This window comes from Vulpes vulpes, chromosome X (assembly GCF_048418805.1).
Source record: "Vulpes vulpes isolate BD-2025 chromosome X, VulVul3, whole genome shotgun sequence".
NCBI lineage: Eukaryota > Metazoa > Chordata > Mammalia > Carnivora > Canidae > Vulpes > Vulpes vulpes.
The window spans coordinates 35,583,118-35,607,755 of NC_132796.1; the positions used below are offsets into that span (position 1 = coordinate 35,583,118).

The 24,638-nt window shown below is 38.2% G+C and overlaps 1 protein-coding gene across 9 annotated transcripts in view; it reads left to right on the forward strand.

Moving 5' to 3' along the window:
• USP9X (ubiquitin specific peptidase 9 X-linked) overlaps window positions 1–24,638 on the forward strand; it is a 482,011-nt gene that overhangs the window by 440,939 nt on the left and 16,434 nt on the right. For all 9 annotated transcript variants that reach the window (XM_072744845.1, XM_072744840.1, XM_072744842.1 and 6 more), the window contains 12 exons: window positions 2,157–2,265; window positions 2,491–2,637; window positions 3,443–3,589; window positions 4,643–4,865; window positions 7,231–7,451; window positions 11,161–11,351; window positions 16,643–16,816; window positions 20,204–20,345; window positions 21,562–22,315; window positions 22,929–23,052; window positions 23,763–23,988; window positions 24,494–24,623. In XM_072744845.1, the coding sequence (XP_072600946.1) occupies window positions 2,157–2,265; window positions 2,491–2,637; window positions 3,443–3,589; window positions 4,643–4,865; window positions 7,231–7,451; window positions 11,161–11,351; window positions 16,643–16,816; window positions 20,204–20,345; window positions 21,562–22,315; window positions 22,929–23,052; window positions 23,763–23,988; window positions 24,494–24,623 (2,588 nt within the window). The remainder of the gene's footprint in view (window positions 1–2,156; window positions 2,266–2,490; window positions 2,638–3,442; window positions 3,590–4,642; window positions 4,866–7,230; window positions 7,452–11,160; window positions 11,352–16,642; window positions 16,817–20,203; window positions 20,346–21,561; window positions 22,316–22,928; window positions 23,053–23,762; window positions 23,989–24,493; window positions 24,624–24,638) is intronic.

The window sequence follows — 24,638 nt, forward strand, 5'->3', positions numbered from 1 at the left end:
CAACTGCAGTATCCTTAATCTTCCCACCCCAGTGCTGCACTACTAAGTTATTACTCTAATCTGGGTACCACACTGCAAACAGCATGATCTTTGCCAAGCAAGATCATGTTGTTTTCCTCCTAAAAAGTCTTTTTTCTATGCCTTCCCATTGCCTTTTAATTAAGTCTAAACATTTAAATTTGGCTTATAAACACCTCAATTTGGCCCTTGCTTCTACTTAGAAGTTTCACCCGCAATGCCACTTTTCTAGTAAATTTTCTGGGAAGTCTCCCAGACCTCTGTTCATATTAAATGAGGTCTGTTTACACATCATAACATTGAACTTACTGTAATCACCTACAATTGGTTTTAAATTCCTTTATGTGGCTATGTTTCTTCCTGCCCCTTCTACCTCCTTTTGCCTTATATCCTACCTATTTAACTCCTTTGTTATCTCTGATTGACAAAGGCATTTGAGTTTCCCACCCCTGGAGTAGTGCTTTCAGAGAAAAGCTGAGTAGTCTGGTTTGATGTATGAAAGAGAAGTACAGGATAATACTGTAAAGGAGATTAGTGGGAGTCAGCTTACAGAAAGTGTTGATGCTGAAATCTAAGTAGTGTTCGATTTTAATATGGTTAGGCAGTCTCATTGGTAAATAATTTAGCAAGTACCTATTATGTATCAGGCACTATTCTAGCTATTAGGGATATAGCAGTAAATAGATAAAATGTCAGCCTTCTTGGAGTCTACAGACTACAGAAGTTAGGGATTGGGAAGGGGCAGACATGTGGGAAAAAATATATATAGTATGTTATATAATAATAAATGCTATGGAAAGAAAGCAGGGAAGGTGATAAGTAATGGAGAATCAGAGTTTGGTTTTATATAAGATAGAGAAGCTTCCTAAGAAAGTGACATTTAAACAAAACTCTGAAAGAGGAAGTTAGTGATCCATGTAGATAATGGGGGAAAGGTGTTTTAAGCAGAAGGAGCAACAGATGTAAATATCCCAAGGCCAGAGCATGCCTGATGTGTTAAAGAATAGCAAGGAAACTAGTGTGACTGGAACAGTGAGTAAGGGATGGGCAGCTATATAGGAGTTGAGGTCAGAAAGTTAAACAGGCAGCCTGTTAGGATTTTATAGGTCATTATAACAACATGAGGCTTGTTTGTGGGTTTTTTGGGTTTTTTGTTTTGTTTTTTACCTTGAGATGGCATCCCATTGTAGGGTTTTGAGCAGAGGAATGATGTGCTCTAGCTACTAACATTCTGAGTTTATTCTGGTTGCTTTGTTGAGAATAAATTCTAACTTGTCAGGAAAAATAAGACTATTAATCCAAATAAAAGATGACAGTAACTTGAAGTATGGTAATATTAGAAGTAGTGAGAAATGAGATTTTGAGTATGATGTAAAAATAGAGGCCACAGGATTGATTGATAGGCATGTATTTCTTTGGAAGCATTATAGAAGCCTGCATGTATGGGGGAGATTTCACCAAAAAATGACAAATACAAATATGATAGATCCTACTTTATTTGGGCTGCATACATAAGTTTTAAAAAAATAAAATAGGACAGTGTAAATGACATACACCTTTGAAAATCTAATAAAAGTTAAGGACTTTGTCCTCAGAAAACTTAGGTACTCCTGATTTCAGTATACTTAGGTTCCATCAAATTCAACCCAGAAGGCTTCTAAAGTCCTGGTTTATAGAGGACTATGTACAGCTTTCCAGAAACCTAGATATATCCCAGGGGGGGGAGGTTAGTATATGAAAAATATGCTGTCATGTCCTTTACACTGAGCTATAAATTTGGCTCTAAGCTCTCTGTTGGCTAGCGCAAAGACAGAAACAAGATAGTTTTCCATTAAATGTAGTTTGCAGTGTCCATAAGATGTATCCAGTGGAGCACTTCCATCTTCCATCTTGTTCCAAGAAAGGGGTGTTACAAGGCATCCCTCTATGACAATTTGAGGTTATAGATCTTGCCATGCAGCCTATGTTCATCTGTTCTATATTGCCAGCTTAAGGGAGTGTTACCTTGTATTCTTGTATCTTTACTTATAATATACCCTTTATTCCACTCCACTCATCCCCCCAAAAGAGATCAGTGTTGGAATCTTTCTTTTTTTCCTTCATGCAAATATGTTAAATGTGAAACATTTTTATTTCAGAACTGTTCGCCAGGTGGCACAGGAGCAGTTCTTTTTAATGTGCACCAGATGTTGCATGGGACACAGGCCTCTACTTTTCTTCATTACTCTGCTCTTTACCGTGTTGGGGGTGAGATATTTTTTAATATGCTTCTTAATGTGATTAATTCTTTAAACAAGGCATTCAGGAATTTATGGTTTTAGCTTATATTCAAGTTAGAACAGCTTATATTTATTAAATATTTGTAACTTTCCATACTGTTTTAGTCCTCTGCTCTAGTTAACTCTAGGTTTTTAAAAAGTGGCTTCTGAGCATGGACATGTAAATTCACATTATTCTACTTTATTGTTTCAGAGCACAGCCAGAGAGAGAGCTAAGCATTCAGGCGACTACTTCACCCTCTTAAGGCACCTTCTTAATTATGCTTACAACAGTAATATTAATATACCCAATGCTGAAGTTCTTCTCAATAATGAAATTGATTGGCTTAAAAGAATTAGGGTAAGTTACCTTTAATACTGTGTTTATTGTATTGATAGAGTTTTTTGTTAATAGTTTGTAGTTTTGAGCACATTGGTTAGGTGAAACACACCAAAAAACAATAAAAAGGACCAGATAATATACTCTGTGATGGTGGGCCTTAGGAACTGATGATTCACAGAATGAATGCCTAACAAGTTTTATAAAATGCTTTGTTTTACTTGAAACTTGAAATACTGATTTTTTTCAGCCTCTTCCATTTTAGAATCTTGAGCCTTTTTGCAAATTTTCATCTTCAAAAATGTTTGAATTGTTCTCCTCGAAAATCCGTGTGTATAGACTATCACTTAACTCTTAACACTGGATACTCTTTACTCAGAATTGTATGGGAATTTATTTCAGAAGAGATTCATAGCTTTTATTGCCCTGAGAAAGTTCTGAAGAGAACTTCTCTTGCCTAGAAGGGAAAGCTTTGGCAAGAAACAGACTCTTAACTATAAAGAATAAATAGATGGTTATCAAAGGGGTGAGCGGGGTGAGGGGAATAGGTGATGGGAATTGAGGGCACTTTTTATGATAAGCACTGGATGATGTATGGAAGTGTTGAATCACTCTACTGTACACCTGAAAGTAATATGACACTACGTTAACTACACTGGACTCTGTGTGTGTGTGTGTGTGTGTGTGTGTGTGTGTGGATTTTTTTAAAAGAATGGAAACATTTGGGGGGACTACTACATGTATGTCTAGTTCTCTAATTGTGGATCCTCTCTGCCTCCATTCCTCCCTTCCATAAGTTAAGCATTTGTTGTTTTTTCTTTGGCAGGATGATGTTAAAAGAACAGGTGAAACAGGTGTTGAAGAGACTATCTTAGAAGGCCACCTTGGGGTAACAAAAGAATTACTGGCCTTTCAAACCCCTGAGAAAAAGTATCATATTGGTTGTGAAAAAGGAGGTGCTAATCTCATTAAAGTAAGTTTTGTCCTACACCAGATATCATAACCTCCTAAATGTTTGTTTCCAAATATATCTGGTTGGCTTATAATATCCTGTCTTTGGTATATTATCTTGACCTTTTTTGTTTCTGCTTTCTAAGAATCTCTACAGGGCACCTGGGTGGCTTAGTCGTTGAGCATCTCCCTCAACTCAGGGCATGATCGGGGTCCTGGGATTAAGTCCTGCATCAGGCTCCCTATGGGGAGCCTGCTTCTCCATCTGCCTATGTGTCTGTCTCTCTGTGTATGTGTCTCATGAATGAATAAATAAAATCTTTAAAAAGAAAAAATCTGGATTTTTCACTTTATTGGTCTATTTAAAACAAGACAGACCTATTTGGGGGTTTTTTTGTTGTTGTTTTTAAGATTTTATTCATTCATGAGAGACACAAAGAGAGGCAGAGACATAGGCAGAGAGAGAAGGAGACTCTGCAGGGAGCCCAATGTGGGACTGGATCCCAGGACTCCGAGATCATGCCCTGAACCGAAGGCAGATGCTAAACCATTGAGCCACCCAGGCGTCCCAAGACAGACCTATTTGTAAGGCTGCATCTCGTCTGTGATATTTCTTTAATGACTTTCTTTACGCATATAGTTAGGAAGCAAAAAGTATTCATTTTGGTACATGTTATTTTTATTCAAAATGAGTTTTGGTATACATAAGATTAAAGGGGTAAACTTGGGGTCTCTGGGTAGCTTCCTTGGTTAAGCATCTGCCTTTGGTTTGGGTCAGAATCCCAGGACTCTGGGATGGAGCCCTTGCTAAGCAGGGAGCCTGCTTCTCCTTCTCCTTAAAGCGGAATCTTTTTATTAGAAAATCCAAGTAAGTTTTCTCAGATTATCTTTAATTATCTTTAATTCTGACATTATTTCCAAGAGTCATTTCTTACTTTCCTCAAAAGAGAAATGTATATATACATTCACATACATACAACTTTGTGTCATATGTATAAACCTTTATAAAATATAACTATTTATATAATATACATATGTAATTGTTAACATACAATCCTTTTTTCAACTCTTATAGGAATTAATTGATGATTTCATCTTCCCTGCATCCAATGTTTACCTGCAATATATGAGAAATGGAGAACTGCCTGCTGAACAGGCAATTCCAGTCTGTAGCTCCCCAGCTACCATTAATGCTGGTTTTGAGTTACTTGTAGCATTAGCTGTTGGCTGTGTGAGGAATCTCAAACAGATAGTAGATTCTTTGACTGAAATGTATTACATTGGCACAGCAATAACAAGTAAGTATACTAAAATACAATGTTGTGATGACAGATAATTCTCTAATGTGTTCAAATTCTATTTTTCTATTTTTCCTTCAGTAAACATCTTCAACTCATGTTTTTCTTTCAGCAACTAGTTTAACATTTGTAGGAAATGAGTGTATAATTTAACAGCATTATAATTGAAGAGCCTTGATGCAGAAAAATTTTCAAGTGTTTCTGAATTTCTTCCTATAAGGGGTTTGTGTATTTAGCAAAATTTCATCTCCATCAAATCTGGAAAAAACCCAAACCACAAAATGATAAGTAGTCAAAATAATGCCAGAGTTCAAACTTAAAACTTGTGTTGCATGCATTGGAAAACCTTTCAGGCCCTCTCTTAGAAGCTCTTTAATAATATTTTTATGTGAACTCATAATCTGGCTTTAAAGATTAGAATGTGAGAAGATAACATTCTAATTCACTTTTTTCCTCAGTTAATGCTCACATGAAGCCCTTGAGATAGACTATAGACTCCAGATCATAGAGATCTGAACTGAAGCTCCAAAAGGGTGAAAGCAATATTAAATGACCCCAAAAAAGAAGAAAATAATAAGAAATAGCACAAATAATTTGAGAAGAAAACCAGTGTTTATTTATCTTACAAAGCTTAAAGATGTAATTGATTCTGGTAAATATTTAAAAATGTGATATTATTTCTTCATACATTGTATTTCAAAATATAAGGACATTTTTAAATAACATTTTAGGAGATTCTGATTAAACTGTCTCCTTTAAAGGTTATATCCTTTATTCTACCGTGTGTGTGTGTGTGTGTGTGTGTGTGTGTGTGTGTGTGTGTGTGTGTGTGGTGGGGTGTTTGGGTTTTTTAACTTAAAGAAGAGTCTTTTCTCAGTTTTTTGATTTAACAAATCACACATTTATTAATTTAATATTCAATAATCTTACACCTTCAAGGGGTACAGTATCACACAGATTCTGTTTTGTGGCCTTAACAAGAGGGTTGCTTTGGAATTTGGCATGAACCATACCACTGCTTCCATGGGCATGGGTAACCTTTCCCCAGATTCATCTGGTTTTGTTCAATTTGCCACCAGGAGTCACCGTGTCATCCTTTCCTTTGTACATGTGCGCACATCTCTTGCCTGTATAGAATTACTTCATCTCGGGCATCAACACCTTCAATTTTAAGGTGAGCTGTGTGCTCACTGTGGTTTTGGAGTACCCCACTTCAAGCCACCACAACATGGCCTTGGACCATTAGCACTCCAGATATATTGGCATTTTCAGAAGTCCTCTTCTGAGTACCCCTTCACAGGTTCAAAGATAACAGAAACAAAAAGGCTGCTTGTTTTTTAAGTAGTACATGTGCATAGTAAAAATTTGAAATACCAAAGAAGCTACATGCTACAAAGTATGTTTCCTGCCCATTTTAATCCCCAGCTCCTCTTTAATAGCTGTAACCATTATCGTCAGTTTGTCTGTCCTTCCAGCATTTCTGCATGGAAACAAAATCTTTTTTGGTTTAGTTGTTTGTTTTTAACCACAGATTGGCATATAGTATACAGAGTGTCTTCACTTTGTTTTCCCCTTAATATATCTACAATTGTTCCCTATCGACAATACGTATCTGTCTAGTTCCATTTATTGGTTATATACTTTTCATTTCAGTATACCGAATTGAAATTTACTTAACCAGTTCCATAGACAGTGATAATATTTACACTGTTTCCAGATTTATACCAGATAGAGGGAGATGTACAGTGATTTAAAATTCTCACAGAACTTTCAAATCCACTATTTGATTAGCTCCTCAGAATAACATTGCAATTATAGGCAAAGCAAGTGTTACTCTTTATACATTTATTAGGAGGAAACAGAAGCTTACCTGAAGGTGAAAGAGTTGGTAAGCAACAGAATCTGGGTATGATCCCAGGTGGTCCCAGGATGCTTCAAAACTGAGCAAGCTATAGAATACGTTGGTGTATTTATATTAACATTATATGTCAGAATGAATTTGAAGGTACTTTAAAAACATAAGTTGAAAAAAAAGTTCATAATGACTAAATAATAAAAACTAAAAGTAAAGTGAGCACATAGAAGTTAACATTGTACCATCTCATGAGATTGCTTCTGACATTTCCCGTAGAAGCAGCCTCAGGTAAAACACAGGTTCTCAAATGGTGGGATAAGAATCCCTATAGGGGTGCATGTTGCCACATACCTTCAGTTTGTCGAGAGGTAAATGTGTACTCAATGTACTGCTTCAGCTGGCTGAAGAAGTAGTGGGACTGTTGATAATGTTAACTTACCATCTTAACAGAGCTAAAAACTGAACAAAATGGTTGTGTTAATGCTACAGGAATCTTTTCCCTTCTCTCAGCTTGTGAAGCACTTACAGAGTGGGAATATCTGCCACCTGTTGGACCCCGCCCACCTAAAGGATTTGTGGGCCTGAAAAATGCTGGTGCTACTTGTTACATGAATTCTGTGATTCAGCAACTCTACATGATTCCCTCCATTAGGAACGGTATTCTTGCAATTGAAGGCACAGGTAGTGATGTAGATGATGATATGTCTGGGGATGAGAAGCAGGACAATGAGGTAAATTTTATTCAGCTTTTCTGTTTTATGTTTGTGCTGCTACCAGATGCTGTCATTCTCTCTGACAGAATGTTGTACTTTCATTGGACATGTTGACATACATTTATTTGAAAATAAAGCTGGAGTCTCCCATCATGGACTGCTATGTCCTGACACACATAATCTAGTGCTCACTAGCTACCAAACTTTAAACTATAGTTAATTTTCATGATAGTTTATGTTTTTTTAATAATAAATTTATTTTTTATTGGTGTTCAATGTGCCAACATACAGAATAACACCCAGTGCTCATCCCGTCAAGTGCCCCCCTCAGTGCCCGCCACCCAGTCACCCCCACCCCCCGCCCTCTTCCCCTTCCACCACCCCTATTTCATTTCCCAGAGTTAGGAGTCTTCCATGTTCTGTCTCCCTTTCTGGTATTTCCTACCTATTTCTTCTCCCTTCCCCTCTATTCCCTTTCACTATTATTTATATTCCCCAAATGAATGAGACCATATAATGTTTGTCCTTCTCCGATTGACTTATTTCACTCAGCATAATACCCTCCAGTTCCATCCATGTCGAAGCAAATGGTGGGTGGGTATTTGTCATTTCTACTGGCTGAGTAATATTCCATTGTATACATAAACCACATCTTCTTTATCCATTCATTTTTCGATGAACACCAAGGCTCCTTCCACAGTTTGGCTATTGTGAACATTGCTGCTATAAACATCGGGGTGCAGGTGTCCCGGCGTTTCACTGCATCTGTATCTTTGGGGTAAATCCCCAGCAGTGCAATTGCTGGGTCGTAGGGCAGGTCTATTTTTAACTCTTTGAGGAACCTCCACACAGTTTTCCAGAGTGGCTGCACCATTTCACATTCCCACCAACAGTGCAGGAGGGTTCCTTTTTCTCCGCATCCTCTCCAACATTTGTGGTTTCCTGCCTTGTTAATTTTCCCCATTCTTACTCGTGTGAGGTGGTATCTCATTGTGGTTAGTTTATATATTTTTAAAGCAGTGGGTCACATTCTCATTTTTTTCTGTGACGTGTTTAGTATAATTTGGAGTTTGCATAATGAAGGATCTTCATTTTTATAACAATTTAAGTTATATTTTTACTTTTATATCTCATTTTTATTTATATTTCCATTAATTTATGCCAAGTTGGGCCCCCCCCCCCCCCCCGGGGTGGCTCAGTGGTTGAACGTTTGCCTTCAGCGCAGGTTGTGATCCAGGGTCCTAGGATCGAGTCCCACATCAGGCTCCTGAGGGAATTTTCCAATTTTCTTTTCTCTTTTCCAATCTCTCTGCCTCTCTCTGTGTGTCTCATGAATAAATAAAATCTTTTTTAAAAAATTAATTTATGTCAAGTTTTATACTATGCCAGTTGCTTTTAGGTTACTTTTATATTTGCCCCAGATCATAGCTCTTCTTGCTTAGGTAACAAACTTCTCTCTGCTTCATATGTCATGTGGTCTTATGACAAATTGAGGCTGCCTACCAAGTATCCACTGCACAATAAAGCTATAGAAAAGTTAGGTTGTAGTGACGGATCATATTTGACGTAACTATGGCACAGATCTTTAAAGAGAGAATATTGCAAGACTTAAGTTGTCATGTTTGTGTCCATCCTGTGTTTATTTTATCTTTTCCTGTTCGTGGTGTTGGTGAGAACTGCAGAGAGAAGCCAGAATGTTTTCTAACTGTAAATAACTTCAGTGGTTCCTTCCTCCTTCCCTCTCTTGAGTCACCAGAGCTTTTTGCTCTAATGTAGTTTAACGCTTACATGACTTCTGAAACATATGCTTGTCCCAGTTCTTCCCCCCAAATCTACTGAACCACATCACCCCAGGGATCAGGGTCTGCGCGTTGTTTACTTTTTTTTTTTTTTTTTTTTTTTTTTTTTTTTTTTAAGATTCATTTCAGAGACAGAGCATGCACACGAGCATTAACAGGGAGAAAGGGGAGGGGGTAGAGGGAAAAGCATGCTCCCTGCTGCACGGGGAGCCCAATATGACGCTGCATCCCAGGACCCTGGGATCATAACCTGAGCTGAAGGCAGACACTTAGCCACCCAGGCACCCCATTGTTTACTTTTTTAAAAAGCTTCATAGTGGGGATGTTTATACCTGTAGCCATTTAATAACCACTCCTCTGAGTAGAAATTAAAATTGAAATTCTGTTTCTATAGCCCATCACATCTCTGGGATGTTATAGGTAAGCTCAGGGAGAGAATGCTAATTGTATTGGCAAGAAGAAAATAAGACAGACAAAATATGTAATTTTAAATAAAGTGTCCCATCTTTGCTCTCATAATACCTTCTGCTCTGTGTTGTCTCGGCACTTCACTGCACTTAAGGTTTTTTTTGTTTTGTTTTGTTTTGTTTTGTTTTTTTGTTCTTTGATTTTTGCCTGTGCTCCTGTTTCTTCTCTATTCAGAAAGCCTCTCATGGGCAGGGATTGGATATTTTCTGTTTCTGTATCAAAGGTCCCTGATACCACAACTCTCTTTCCATCTCTACAAATTGACTATTCTAAGTACTTTAGATAAGTGGAATCATACCATATTTGTCTTTTTGTGGCTGGCTTATTCAACATAATGTTCTCAAGGTTATACATGTATCATGTGTCCAAATTTTCTTCCTGTTTAAGACTGAATAAGAGTCCACTCTGTGGATAGATCACATTTTGGTTATTTATCCATCGGTGGACACTTGGGTTGCTTCCACCTTTTAGTGATTATGAATAGTACTCCTATGAATATGAACATGGGTGCCCAAATATCTCTTTAAGACCTTTCTTTCACTTCGTCTGGGCATATATCCAGAAATGGAATTGCTGGATCATGTGGTAATTCTATTTTTAATTTTTTTTAAGAAACTGGTCCGCAGTAGCTGCACTGTTTTTACATTTCTACCAACAGTATACAAGGGTTTCAATTACTTTGCACAAAAGTTTTTAAGAGTTTCATAATTTTAGCTCTTGCATTCAGGTCTTTGTTCTGTATTGAGTTTTAATTTTTGTATATCGTGTTAGAAAGGAGTCCAACTTTATTCTTTTGCATTGGTGATATCTTGTTTTTCCAGCATTTTTTTTAAGAGTGCTACTCTTAATGGGCATATTTTATTGAGTGTTCACAGTTTTGTTTTGAAGATTTTATTTATTTATTCATGAGAGACACGGAGAGAGAGGCAGACAAGGCAGAGGGAGAGGCAGGTTCCATGCAGGGAGCCCAATGGGAGACTCGATCCCGGGACTCCCGGATCATGACCTGAGCTGAAGGCAGACGCTTAACCACTGAGCCACCCGGGCATCCCAGCTGTTCACAGTTCTGAGCACTTTATAATTCTCACCATAGCTACACATCCCCATGAGGAAACTGAAGCTTAGAAACATTGGAGTAGTTGATCGGCTCTAAGTTAGACAACTTCTAAGTGGCAGTATCAGCACTGGCGTCCAGTTCAGTCTGTGTCAAACACCATACTCTGCTACGTTGCCTTCATTATCTCCGTTTCTGATACATAGGGTTGTTCCTTTCTGACAACTCTTCTGTGGAATGGTGGAGATAAACCTTAATATTTTAAATTAAAAATTTTTAATTGAAAGTTAAGTGCTTTGGAAATAGTAGAAATGATTAATCATTTGTTCACTAACTGGTGTTTGTCTCAACATATTTTACTGTACTTTAAAGTTGGATTAACTTACTAGTATTTTTTCATTTCTAGAGCAATGTTGATCCCAGAGATGATGTATTTGGATATCCTCAACAATTTGAAGACAAACCAGCACTGAGTAAAACAGAGGATAGGAAAGAGTATAATATTGGTGTTTTAAGGCACCTTCAAGTCATCTTTGGTCATTTAGCAGCTTCTCGACTGCAATACTATGTGCCCAGAGGATTTTGGAAACAATTCAGGTAAACTATAGATAGACAGGAATACTGCTTAAACCTTTATGAACATCTCCATACACTAATGTCAAACTTGTAACATACATGTTGGAAGGCACCTTTATGTTTAATATTTAAGCAGTAGTACAGGTGACCCTGAAAAACATGAGTTTGAATTGCACGGGTTTTGGGGTTTTTTTCCAGTGAATACAGTAAAGTACTTTAGGTGTGGCTTTTTCCCCCTTATGGTTTCTTAATAACATTTCCTTTTCGCCAGCTTACTTTACTGTGAGAATACAGTATATATAATACATAAAACATACTAAATATTTGTTAATCACTTCTTTGTGTCATAGGTAAGACTTCAAGGCAACAGTAAGCTCTTAGTAGTTAAGTAAGTTTGGGGGAGTCCAAAGTTCTAGGCAGATTTTCAACTGTGTGGGGGTCAGCTATAATAAACTTCTTAATGTATTTTTCTCTCGTTGTCTTCAAAGTTGGAGGTAGAGAGTATCATAGTTTGAAGAGGCAGCATTCTCTAGTCTCCTAATATATGAATAATTTTTGGGACACCTGGGTGGCTCAGCGGTTGAGTGCCTGCCTTCGGCCCAGGCTGTGATCCTGGAGTCCTGGGATCAAGTCCCACATTGGGCTCCCTGCATGGAGCCTGCTTCTCTCTCTGCCTGTGTGTGTCTCTCTGCCTCTCTCTGTGTGTGTTTCTCATGAATAAACAAAATCTTTTAAAAATCTGAATATTTAATTTTAAAAACTTTTCACATTCAGAGAAGTAGGGAGAACCGTGTGAGCCCTTATGTACTCCTTCCCCCAGCCTCAGTAGTTGTTGACTCATGCCCAATCTCGTTTAGTCTACATTTTCATCTGTAAATATTGCAGTATGTATCTCGGATGGCCTTTTTTAAACATAATAATGATAATATTACCGTGACTTTTAAAAGTCCTTAATATCCTTATCAGTGTTCAGATTGACTCAATTTTCTCACAATTGGTTTTTACTATGAATTTTTTGGAATTGGGACCCTAATGAAGTCCATATACCTCAAATGTTACTATGACTCTCCTCCCTCTAATCAGTTTTCATCCTTGCAGCTTGTTGGGGGGAAGAGTAGGTAGTTTATCCTGTAAAGTTGCATACCATCTGGATTTTTTTTTTTTTAATTTTTATTTATTTATTATAGTCACAGAGAGAGAGAGAGGCAGAGACATAGGCAGAGGGAGAGAAACAGGCTCCATGCACCGGGAGCCCGACGTGGGATTCGATCCCGGGTCTCCAGGATCACGCCCTGGGCCAAAGGCAGGCGCCAAACCACTGCGCCACCCAGGGATCCCTACCATCTGGATTTTATTGATGGGATACCTATGGTGTTCTTGTATTTTCTGTTTTCTTTCAGTCCACTGTATTTCCTATAAATAAGGAGTGAGATCTAGAGACTTAATGAGATCAAGGTGTTCTTTCTTTTTTTAAAATGCTAGGCAAAGCTACCTTATAGATAGTAACGTTTACATCAGTGAAGAGAGGTATGTAATGTCTGTTTCCCATGATCACAGCCATTTATCATCAGTGCCTTAGAGTATTTCATCACAGTTACAAAATGATAGTGGTCTCCTTTTATCCTTCTTTGATTTACTAGTTAGATCTACGAATAAAGGGATACTTGCGGGATCCCTGGGTGGCTCAGCGGTTTGCCGCCTACCTTCGGCCCATGGTGTGATCCTGGAGTCCCGAGATTGAGTCTCACATCGGCCTCCCTGCATGGAGCCTTCTTGTCCCTCTGCCTGTGTCTCTGCCTCCCTCTCTCTTTCTCTCATGAATAAATAAATAAAACCTTAAGAAAAAAATAAGTAAAGGGATACTTTTCCCTCACCAACAATTTGACTATCCTGAGGTAGAATTTTCTAGGAAAGATGGGATAAATACCTTTTTTAAAATCATCATCTAGGGCAGCCTGGGTAGCTCAGCAGTTTAGCGCTGCCTTCAGCCCAGGGTGTGATCCTGGAGACCCAGGATCGAGTCCCACGTCAGGCTCCCTGCGTGGAGCCTGCTTCCCCCTCTGCCTATGTCTCTGTGTGTGTGTCTCTCTCTCTCTCTCTGTCTCGATCTCTCATGAATAAATAAATAAAATTTTAAAAAATAAAAATAAAATCATCTATTATGTGTTTCATGCACTGTACTATAATACCACAGTACAACCACTTAACTCTTTTTACTGTATATGCAGAAGGCTCTAATATCCTTCATAGCAGTGCACTTTTTAAATAATACGCCTTAGAATCTCTTAAAGGTCTCAACCCATCAACTGAGAGCAGAAGTAGAGGGTCACCTGACACTGCTGCCCCAATCTCTATCTTTCCTGATTCTATCAGAGCACATTCCCTTTTCCCTACAAGGATACTATTTAGATTTCTTCTGAAACCACTGCTTTATAGTATAGTGGCTTTTCTGTGACTCAACCATATAAATTCCTCTGATTCCCTTAACTAGGCCCTGCTTATTAATCCATACTACTGGTTTGCGTGCACCACCCTCCTTCCCAGCTCTGCTTTTACTCTTTCTGTCCCATCACCTGGCACACCCTTTGCCCTCCTGACTATTCTAGTTCTTTCTTTCCCCAGCCTGTCCCATCTCTGCCATAAATAAGGCTATTAGCATTTGTGTTCTTCCTCTTCCAAATTACTCTCCCCTTTTTATGTTTCTTAAAATTTGTCATTCAGTTATAAATAATTTTCTCTCTGACAATACATTTGCATTTTTTAATTTCTAAATTACTTTGTATGGCAGTGGAGCTTCCAGTTCATCTAGACTAGCACTTCTGGACAATTCTCACTTTATTTTTTTATTTTTTAAGAATTTATTTAAGAGCATGCACAAGTGGGGATAGGGGGGAGGGCAGTGGGAGAGGGTGAAGCAAGTTCCCCACTGAGCAGGGAGCCTGAAGTGAGATTTGATCCCAGGACCCCAGGACCATGACCTGAGCCTAAAGCAGATGCCCAACCAATTGAGCCATCCAGGCACCCCTGATTCTCACTTTAGACACAGAGTGCTGATACATGTGGGTTAACCACATTCGCCACCCCACGCCCAACTGTTGATTTTGAAAAATTTGACATCAATAGAAAAGGTGATGAAGTAGGATAGTGATCACCTTTTATGTTATACTCTAACCAGATGTACCAGTTGTTAACATTTTGCCATGCTTACTTACATGTATACAGTTAGCCCTTGAATAGTGTGGGAGTTAGGGGCATCAATTCCCCCTCACAGTTGAAAAACTACATATAACTTTTGATGCGCCCAAAACTGAACAGCCTGCTACTCTTGAATAATATAAATAGTCAATTAACATTTTGTATATATATGTAAGAAATACATTCTTACAGTCAGGTAAGAAAAGGAGGAAATAAAATGTAATGAAAATCATTTTAAAAAAAAAGAAAGTCATAAGGAAGAGAATATATTAATAGTACTAAACTATATAGAAAAAATATCTGTGTATAAGTAGTGGATCCACATAGTTCAGACCTTTGTTCCAGTGTCAGCTGTACTTGGGTTTTGGTTCTTCTGAACCAGTTCATGGTAGGTTGTAAATATGATCCACCCACACCTACATGTGTTTCAGTCTGTATCAGCTAAGAATAAAGATAGTTTCCTACTTATATATAATACCATTATCACACTCAATAAAATTTAATGTTGATTTAATAATTCCTAAATGACTCTTAATTTAGGGAGTCATGAATTTGAGCTCCCACGTTGGGTATAGAGATTACTTTTTAAAAGGAATGGAAAATATTTGTCTACCTTTAAATATTTTTATAAAATAGTAATAGTAATGCCTAATACTCATTAGTGTGCATTCTGATTTCCCCCAAAATGTTCTTTGTAACCTTTTTTTTTCAATCCCATACTGATATCCTGAAAGGATTCACAGGAATTGGTTGTTACCTCTTTAGTTTTCTTTAAAATAATCTCCTAACTTGTCATGACTTGTATGGTACTGAAATTTTGTCTTTCAGAATTTCTCTCATTTTGATTTGTGTGATAATTTCTTCATGATTAGATTCAGGTTAAATGTTTTTGGCAAAAAAAAAAACCTACGGTAGATGATGTTACATGCTTCTCATTGCATTACATTGGGAGATACATGGTATCAGTTTGATGATTGGTGATATTAACTTGGTATCTTAACAGATCTGTTCATTTTGGAAGTACCTTTTCCCTTTTGTAATTAATGGTTTGACTACATGTTTGAAAGTATGGGGAATTGACCATAATTTGAAAATAAATAGAATGGATTTATGTCATTTTCAGTAATGAAACAAGTTGATTCTACCAAAAGGACATGTTTTATTTTAAGCTCACTGTATCAAATTTAAGTCTAAAATACAATTGAAGGCCACCTGGATGGCTCATTCAGTTAAGCATTAGACTCTATCTCAGCTCAGGTCTTGGTCTCAGGGTCGTGAGTTCAAGCCCCACATTGGGCTCCATGCTGAGCAAGGAGCCTACTTAAAAAAACAAATAAAAATATATAATAGGACTGAGGGGGCAGCCGGGGTGGTCAGCGGTTTAGCGCCGCCTTCAGCCCAGGGCGTGATCCTGGAGACCCAGAATCGAATCCCACGTCAGGCTCCCTGCATGGAGCCTGTTTCTCCCTCTACCTGTGTCTCTGCCTCTCTCTGTATGTCTCATGAATAAATAAATGCAATCTTTAGAAAAAAAAAAAAAAAAAGGAATGAGGTTATTTGCTACATAGAAAAAATGTAGACAGTTTCTCTAGCACATTTAAAATACATTTGTCGTATCTCTCACTTAGAATGCATTCATACCTATATTCACTATGTATGTCACTCTATAAATACAAAACTAGGGGTCAAATTAAGAGCAAATAAATCCTCGCACTGTATCTGTAACCTGAAATTTAAGCAAAATGAAAGAAATTCTAACCTCTACATAAGAGTGAAATCCACCACACAGTGTCTTCATCTAGATTCAAAATGCATCTGTGTACCATGTTACCTAAAGCAGCTGCCTTTGCTGGAGCCATAGTATCTATCCATCAACCACACCAGCAGTTTCATGGTGACTCTTCCCCACCACAGTGCTACTTGTACTATGAGCCTCACTTTTCTTTCTCACTGCACTGTATACATAAAGAACATTTTTTTTCTTACTTCTCATGGAGTTGAGGGGGGGAAATCTGTTTATATATTGTCATTTGTGGTCATCTTGCTTTTCTCCTGAGAAAATATTGTATATATTCTGAGTATCACACATTACATATTTGATTCCATTCATTTCTTAGGCTTTGGGGTGAGCCTGTTAATCTGCGTGAACAGCATGATGCTTTGGAATTTTTTAATTCATTGGTGGATAGTTTAGATGAAGCTTTGAAAGCCTTGGGACATCCAGCTATGCTAAGTAAAGTCTTAGGAGGTTCCTTTGCCGATCAGAAGATTTGCCAGGGCTGCCCACATAGGTAAGTGCTGATTATATATTTAAAGTTGTACTGTTGGGCAGCCATAGTGGTGCAGCGGTTTAGCACCGCCTGCAGCCTGGGGTGTGATCCTGGAGACCCAGGATTGAGTCCCACATTGGGCTCCTTGCATGGAGCCTGCTTCTCCCTCTGCCTGTGTCTCTGCCCCCCCCCCACCCCCGTGTGTGTGTGTCTCTTATGAATAAATAAATGAAATCTTTAATAAAAATAGTTATACTGTTTATTTACTTAACAAAAATATTTACTAGTAGTTATGTGCAAAAGTGGAGTATGCCACCAGTTTAACTATATATCTGAGACTAAATGAATTATATATACTGTGCGCACCTTACTGTTGTGAGTTTGGGTTTTGTATGTGGTGGTGGTGGTGGTGGTGTTTCTGTAGACTTTTGTTTTTCTGGTTTTGAGGGTTTTGGTTTGGTTTCTCTTCATTTCATCAAGTAACTTTTGGTTCCTTTTACCTATGGTCATTCCTGGGGAAATCAAATGGCACTTTGCATATATATAGCTTATAGGCATTACTCATAAACTTGTTCTTTATTAAATTAAAGTAATTAAAATATAAATACATTAAGCTTAGAAGATGACAGACTGGAGCACCCGGGCTGCTCCATTGGCCTTCGCTTAGGTCATGATTCCAGGGTCCTAGGTCTCAACCGCATGGGACTCCCTACTCAGTGGGAAGCCTGCTTCTCCCTCTCTGCCCTACCCCCCCCCCCTCGTGTTCTCTTTCTCTCAAATAAATAAATAAAATCTTTTAAATTAAAAAAATAAAGAATATGACAGACAATGGGGTACTATTTCCTATAAAAATACTAGTTTTTAAAATAGCATTGAGGGATCCCTGGGTGGCGCAGCGGTTTGGCGCCTGCCTTTGGCCCAGGGCGCGATCCTGGAAACCCAAGATCAAATCCCACATCAGGCTCCCGGTGCATGGAGCCTGCTTCTCCCTCTGCCTATGTCTCTGCCTCTCTCTCTCTCTGTGTGACTATCATAATTAAATAAAAAAAAAATCAGAAAAAAAAAATAAAATAGCATTGATTTGGTCATTATCCTTTAAAGTATGTTTTCAACACAAAACATAGCAAGAGGTGACTGAACAAATTGTGTTTTTGACTTAAAAGGAAAATCAATCAAGGGCTCTTACTGAAAATAGTTATATGATTACTGAAATTCTCTACTATTAAAAAAATTATATTCTCTACTAGTAGATACATGTTTATGCCTATTACATGGATGTTTTACTTTGGAACTTCTCTTGCATGTTACTGATTACTGTTGGTTTAAAAATCACTTTTCACCAAAATATCACAGTTCAAAAGTATTTTCTACAAGCCCGAACAGAATTACATAGTCATGAGTTGTGTGTGTATATGGCTGATTGGAGTGCTGCATTTTTTATCAAGGGAAATGATTGGTTGAGAGATAATACTGTAAAAATGAGAAATTATGATGAGGTTAAACCATTCAGAACAAGACAGTGTAATTATTCACATAGCCTAGACAATTTTTGGTCATTTAAGATCTTTTGCATTAGGTAGACATAAAAAACTATCATTTTTAACTAAACTTTTTAATCACTAATAAAATAAGCCAACTTTTTGGTCATTTATTCTAATCAGTTCTTCTTGGTTTATTTTAGACATCTTTCAAAGTTATTTGGAAATTACTGCTTTTTTTTGCTAAAGTGAAAATATCCAGAGTGCATGATCATAAGTAAGATCCCGAAAGTTTTTTTTTTTTTTTTAAGATTTTATTTATTCATGAGAGACAGAGGGGGGGGGGGTGCAGAGACACATAGGCAGAGGGAGAAGCAGGCTCCCCACGGGGAGCCTGACCTGGGACTCCATCCCAGGTCTCCAAGGATAATGCCCTGGGCTGAAGGCGGCGCTAAACCGATGAGCCACCCAGGCTGCCCAAGATCCCGAAAGTTTAATACTTTCTCCACAACTAAACTAATCTTGTGATATGCCAGAAGGTTACATAAAGAGCGTCCCAAGTCTGTTTTAGGGCATTATTTATCTAGATCAGCGGTTAGCAAACTATGCACCATAGGTCAAATCCAGCCCTGCATCTGTTTTTATATAGTTGTATTGGAAGATACTCCCCTCTTTACCTACTCTCTGGTTGCTTTCCGTAGAACAACAGAGTCACAGAGACCTCATTGCCCCCAAAAAACTTGTAAAATAGTTACTATCTGGCTTTTTACCGAAAGAATTTTGCTGGCTTTCTCATCTTTGAATGTCCCAATTTTAGGTGAAGTCATTAAGTTCTGACTTCTTTTTTCTCTTTTATGGATTGTTACCTGATCAGAGTAGCAGTATGCTTAATACCTACTTCATATTCCATTCATGCCAGTTACAAATACCTTTTTCCCCATAACTAAACTGAAAAGCCTCAAATATGAGGGACTGTGTTCAACGTTGACTATCCCAGAGTACTTTTACACATAGAAGGCACCGTGAATATATTTGTTGAATGAATAAATTTGATGGTTGAAAGTGTATTCCCCATATCTAATGTTCTGAGTTTATGAATGCATCTCATCAGGAATCTGACATTTCCCTTGGTAGAAAATTGCCAAAAGATGGGATTCTGGCTCCTACTCAGATGGTTTATCTCCTTTTGATTGGTTTGTTCAAACTTGTGCTTGTCTTAAGTTTTCCATTACAGAAAAGAAGGACCATTTAAAAATCCAGCCCGCTAATAGTTTAAAATATGCTTTTCAGAGGTTGATGAATTCATGCTTTGGTCTTGGCATAAATTACTGCCTAAATAGGTGACAGTGGAAGCAGCACGGTAGACTGTAAAGAGCTTAAGCCATGAAGCAAAACAGACCTGGCTTCAAAACACCATTTCACCTAGTTAATCTTGACCAAATTAACCCTTCCAAACCCCAGTACCCTTGTCTCTGGAGTAGAGGTGGTGATATTTCTCTAGCAGGTTTGTCATGAAGTCAGAGAACCTGGTGTATTTATGGGGTGTAAACAACCGAATGGGGATCCCTGGGTGGCGCAGTGGTTTAGTGCCTGCCTTTGGCCCAGGGCACGATCCTGGAGACAGGGATCGAATCCCGCGTCCGGCTCCCTGCATGGAGCCTGCTTCTCCCTCTGCCTGTGTCTCTGCCTCTCTCTCTCTTTCTCTCTCTCTCTCTCTCTCTGTCTATCATGAATAAATAAATAAAACTTTTAAACAACCGAATGTAGTGCCCATCGCTAGGTAAGTGGCCCATAAATGTGTCGTTTATTGGTAACATTCTATGACTTAAGGGTTTCATGTTATAATTAGTGCAAATGTAGTTTTCATTAAGTCTATAAGTAAGAATGTTTAGAAAAATAATTAATCCTTCTTATTTCTTAATATCTTTAGATACGAGTGTGAAGAATCTTTTACGACTTTGAATGTAGACATTAGAAACCACCAAAATCTTCTTGATTCTTTGGAACAGTATGTCAAAGGAGATTTATTAGAAGGTGCAAATGCGTATCATTGTGAAAAATGCAATAAAAAGGTATGAATTGTCCAGGTTTTTAAAATAATTATGGTTACATTTAATGGATTTGAGAATTGATTTTGTTCTCAAAGTTCACCCTCTTTTTATTCCCTACCCTGTTTTGTTATATTGGTAGCAGAAGGTTGTTAAGATAACTGATACAACACTTTTTCAGGGAAGAAGATTGAAAGAAAGTAGTGCCAGCAAGGCTAGGGAAACAGGTAAATAAGAGTGACCATTTTAGAAGTCATAATAGTTTAATAACTTCGATGGATTCAACAGCAATTTGGTTGGGTTGGACACAGACCCTTTCCATACATACCCAACCAAACTACTATTGAACCCATCAAAGCTATAGCGCTGACAGGAAAACATTTCTCTTGTCATGTCCAGAATTACTTGTAAGGACCAGGAAGTTCACTAAAACCTTCATTACTTGATTTGGTTGCATAAGATTTCTTCTACCACCTGTGTTTTTAAACCACTCAGTTCAGATTTTTAGGCCCAATTGATCAAGTTTTATCTTTGGGATCTCTTAGGAGAGACCGTTTACATGGGTGGACAGTAAATAACGTGTATCTTCTGGGCTCCCAAACTCTCTCACCTCCAAGTCACCTGTATCGTTTTGACATTTACACACCACCTAAAGAGGTGTTAAAGTCTAGAGGGTGAGATGTGAGCTATAAAGCCCAATTGCCTGCCACCCACAGTTCTGAGACATGAGGCAAGTGACTCGATCTCTGCTGCGCCTGCTCCTCCTCATTACCACTCAGTAGCTCCTGCCTGGTGGCTTATGAGGATTAAATATGTTACTACTTGTGCAGTGGTTAACATATTACTTGGCACTTAATGGCCCAGTAAATAAGCTGCTACTGTATATCTTCAGTTTACTCATAACAGAGCACACCTTCATTAGAATAACAGTAAACATGAAACAAGTAACAATGGTTAGATAGCACAGACAATATAGAATCCAGGCAATGAGTAATGTCTGTGTCACTAATTTCTGCAGTTTTTAATAAGTGGCATCCACTATTTCCATATTAATAGTTTTAGCATTTTTTAAATGCCCACTGTGACAGACTTACCTTGATTATTATGTTCATTGCCGTGTGTTTGTTTACACTTGTAACCTCCAATTAGTCTTAACGAGAATTTAATAATACAGTTTTATAGTTTGTTTTGTGCAGTGGATTATAAAAGAACATCTCGTAACTTGCTCTGTTTGTTTTAGGTTGATACTGTAAAGCGCTTGCTAATTAAAAAATTACCTCCTGTTCTTGCTATCCAACTGAAACGATTTGACTATGACTGGGAAAGAGAATGTGCAATCAAATTCAATGATTATTTTGAATTTCCTCGAGAGCTGGACATGGAACCTTACACAGTCGCAGGTGTTGCAAAGCTAGAAGGAGATAACGTAAACCCAGAGAGTCAGTTGATACAGCAGAATGAGCAGTCTGAAAGTGAGACAGCAGGAAGCACGAAATACAGACTTGTGGGTGTGCTGGTACACAGTGGCCAAGCAAGCGGGGGACATTATTATTCTTATATCATTCAGAGGAATGGTGGAGATGGTGAGAGAAATCGCTGGTATAAATTTGATGATGGAGATGTAACAGAGTGTAAAATGGATGATGACGAAGAAATGAAAAACCAGTGTTTTGGTGGAGAGTACATGGGAGAGGTGTTTGATCACATGATGAAGCGCATGTCATACAGGCGCCAGAAAAGGTGGTGGAATGCTTACATACTTTTTTACGAACGACTGGATACCATAGACCAGAGTGATGAATTGATAAGATATATATCAGAGCTTGCTATCACCACAAGACCCCATCAGATTATTATGCCATCGGCCATTGAGAGAAGTGTACGGAAACAGAACGTGCAATTCATGCATAACCGAATGCAGTACAGTTTGGAATATTTTCAGTTTATGAAAAAACTGCTTACATGTAATGGTGTTTACTTAAATCCTCCACCAGGTAAGTATCAAGAATTTATCTTAGGAATGAAGCATAACTCTTACTTTACTTGCAGGATTTCTTAGCAAGTATCAAAATGTTTGTGTTTTTACTTTAAGCTGTATTTGTTTTTTTGGTTTTTTGTTTGTTTTTAAAGATTTTATTTATTCATGAGAGATATACAGAGAGAGAGAAAGAGGCACAGGCAGAGGGAGAAGCAGGCTCCATGCAGGGAACCCAACGTGGGACTCGACCCTGCATCTCCAGGATCAGGCCCTGTGCTGAAGGCGGCGCTAAACCGCTGAGCCACCCGGGCTGCCCAGCTGTTTTAAAGCCGTGTTTCAGATGACTGTTACCTTTGAGCAGTATATATTCTCTTGCTATTTGAAAACAGAGGAGGTTTTATTTATTAAAACCATTTGGTTTTGACTCAAGCATTAGTTTGAAACGTGCTTCACTGAACTAAGAATTATTTCAAAAGTTAGCCGGGTTTGGGGGGCCAGGGGCACAGTTAGCAAAGTTCAGAACATTTGGGAATCAGTGGAAATGCAGACTTGTTTGAAAATGGAGCTTAGACATAGAAATTCGTTTGAAACTTGTTTAAAAATATATCTCCTTTTTTTTTTTTTTATAGGGCAAGATCACCTGTTGCCTGAAGCAGAAGAAATCACTATGATTAGTATTCAGCTTGCTGCTAGGTTCCTTTTTACTACAGGATTTCACACCAAGAAAATAGTCCGTGGCTCTGCCAGTGATTGGTACGTTGCTTTTGGTTTTCATTCCTATTATAGTAGCATTTAGTTTGGTTCCTTAATAAAAGTGTCCTGGGATCCCTGGGTGGCGCAGTGGTTTGGCGCCTGCCTTTGGCCCAGGGCGTGATCCTGAAGACCCGGGATAGAATCCCACATCGGGCTCCCGGTGCATGGAGCCTGCTTCTTCCTCTGCCTATGTCTCTGCCTCTCTCTCTCTCTGTGTGTGTGACTATCATAAATAAATAAAAAGTTATTTTTAAAAAATAAATAAAAATAAAAGTGTCCTAAGTTGGGACTCCTGGGTGGCTTAGCGGTTGAGCATCTTCCTTTGGCTCAGGGCATGATCCTGGAGATGCAGGGTCGAGTACACATCAGGCTCCTAGCAGGAAGTCTGCTTGTCTCACTGCCTGTGTCTCTGCCTCTCTCTCTCTCTCTCTCTCTCTCTCTCTCTCTCTCTCTCTCGTTCTCTGTGTGTGTCCCTTGTGAATAAATAAATAAAAAACTTTCATCTCTGTTGTCACTCTGTGAGAAGATACTAAGTTGTAGTAGTCATCTGTCCTTTTAACACTGGTAATAAAAGCAACCATGGCTGATTCTCTCCTTCCAGTAGTAAACGGTGTTTGATTTTTATTTGGTTCATAGAGACCCCTATCTGTGCTATATACAAAACATATCATTGAATTGACATTCATAGATATTGTTTTGTTTTCTCTTAGGTATGATGCATTGTGTATTCTCCTTCGTCACAGCAAGAATGTACGTTTTTGGTTTGCTCACAATGTCCTTTTTAATGTTTCCAATCGCTTCTCTGAATACCTTCTAGAGTGCCCCAGTGCAGAAGTGAGGGGTGCATTTGCAAAACTTATAGTTTTTATTGCACATTTTTCCTTGCAAGATGGGCCGTGTCCTTCACCTTTTGCATCTCCTGGACCTTCTAGTCAGGTAATTTTCCTGGTTTTCTTTCTAATGATTAAATGCTTACAGATCGCTTTCCTGAAAGTTTGAGTCAGCAAATATATGTGCATCTGTTTGATATGTGTGTGTATGCACACACCCCACACCATCTGATATCTAGGAGTTTAGTAAAAGTATTTTACAGCAATGAATAGCAATTATTGGCGCTTTAAAAGCAACAGAATTTTCTGTGTTCGTTTAGTTACAAGCGGTGGCTTAATTGTACACATTGTTATGTATATTATCTATAAAGTTTTTGTGTAATGGACCTCCATTTATTAAAAATTAAAATATCATGAAGGCTCTTGATAAAATCTACCTCAGATCTTCATTCCCTAAAATGCAACCCTTTTTAATCATTTCTTTTGTGATTAGTCCTTCCAGAAATTTCTGCCTGTATTTGTATGTGTTTGCGCTTTTTATGCAAATAGAATTATATTGTCCTATATCTTGTCACTGAAATGAAAAATAGCCAGTGCTTTATCCTTTACAGGCCTACGACAACTTAAGCCTGAGCGATCACCTACTAAGGGCAGTTCTCAATCTCTTGAGAAGGGAAGTTTCAGAGCATGGGCGTCATTTACAGCAGTATTTCAATCTGTTTGTAATGTATGCCAATTTAGGTAAGAATTTAAGTT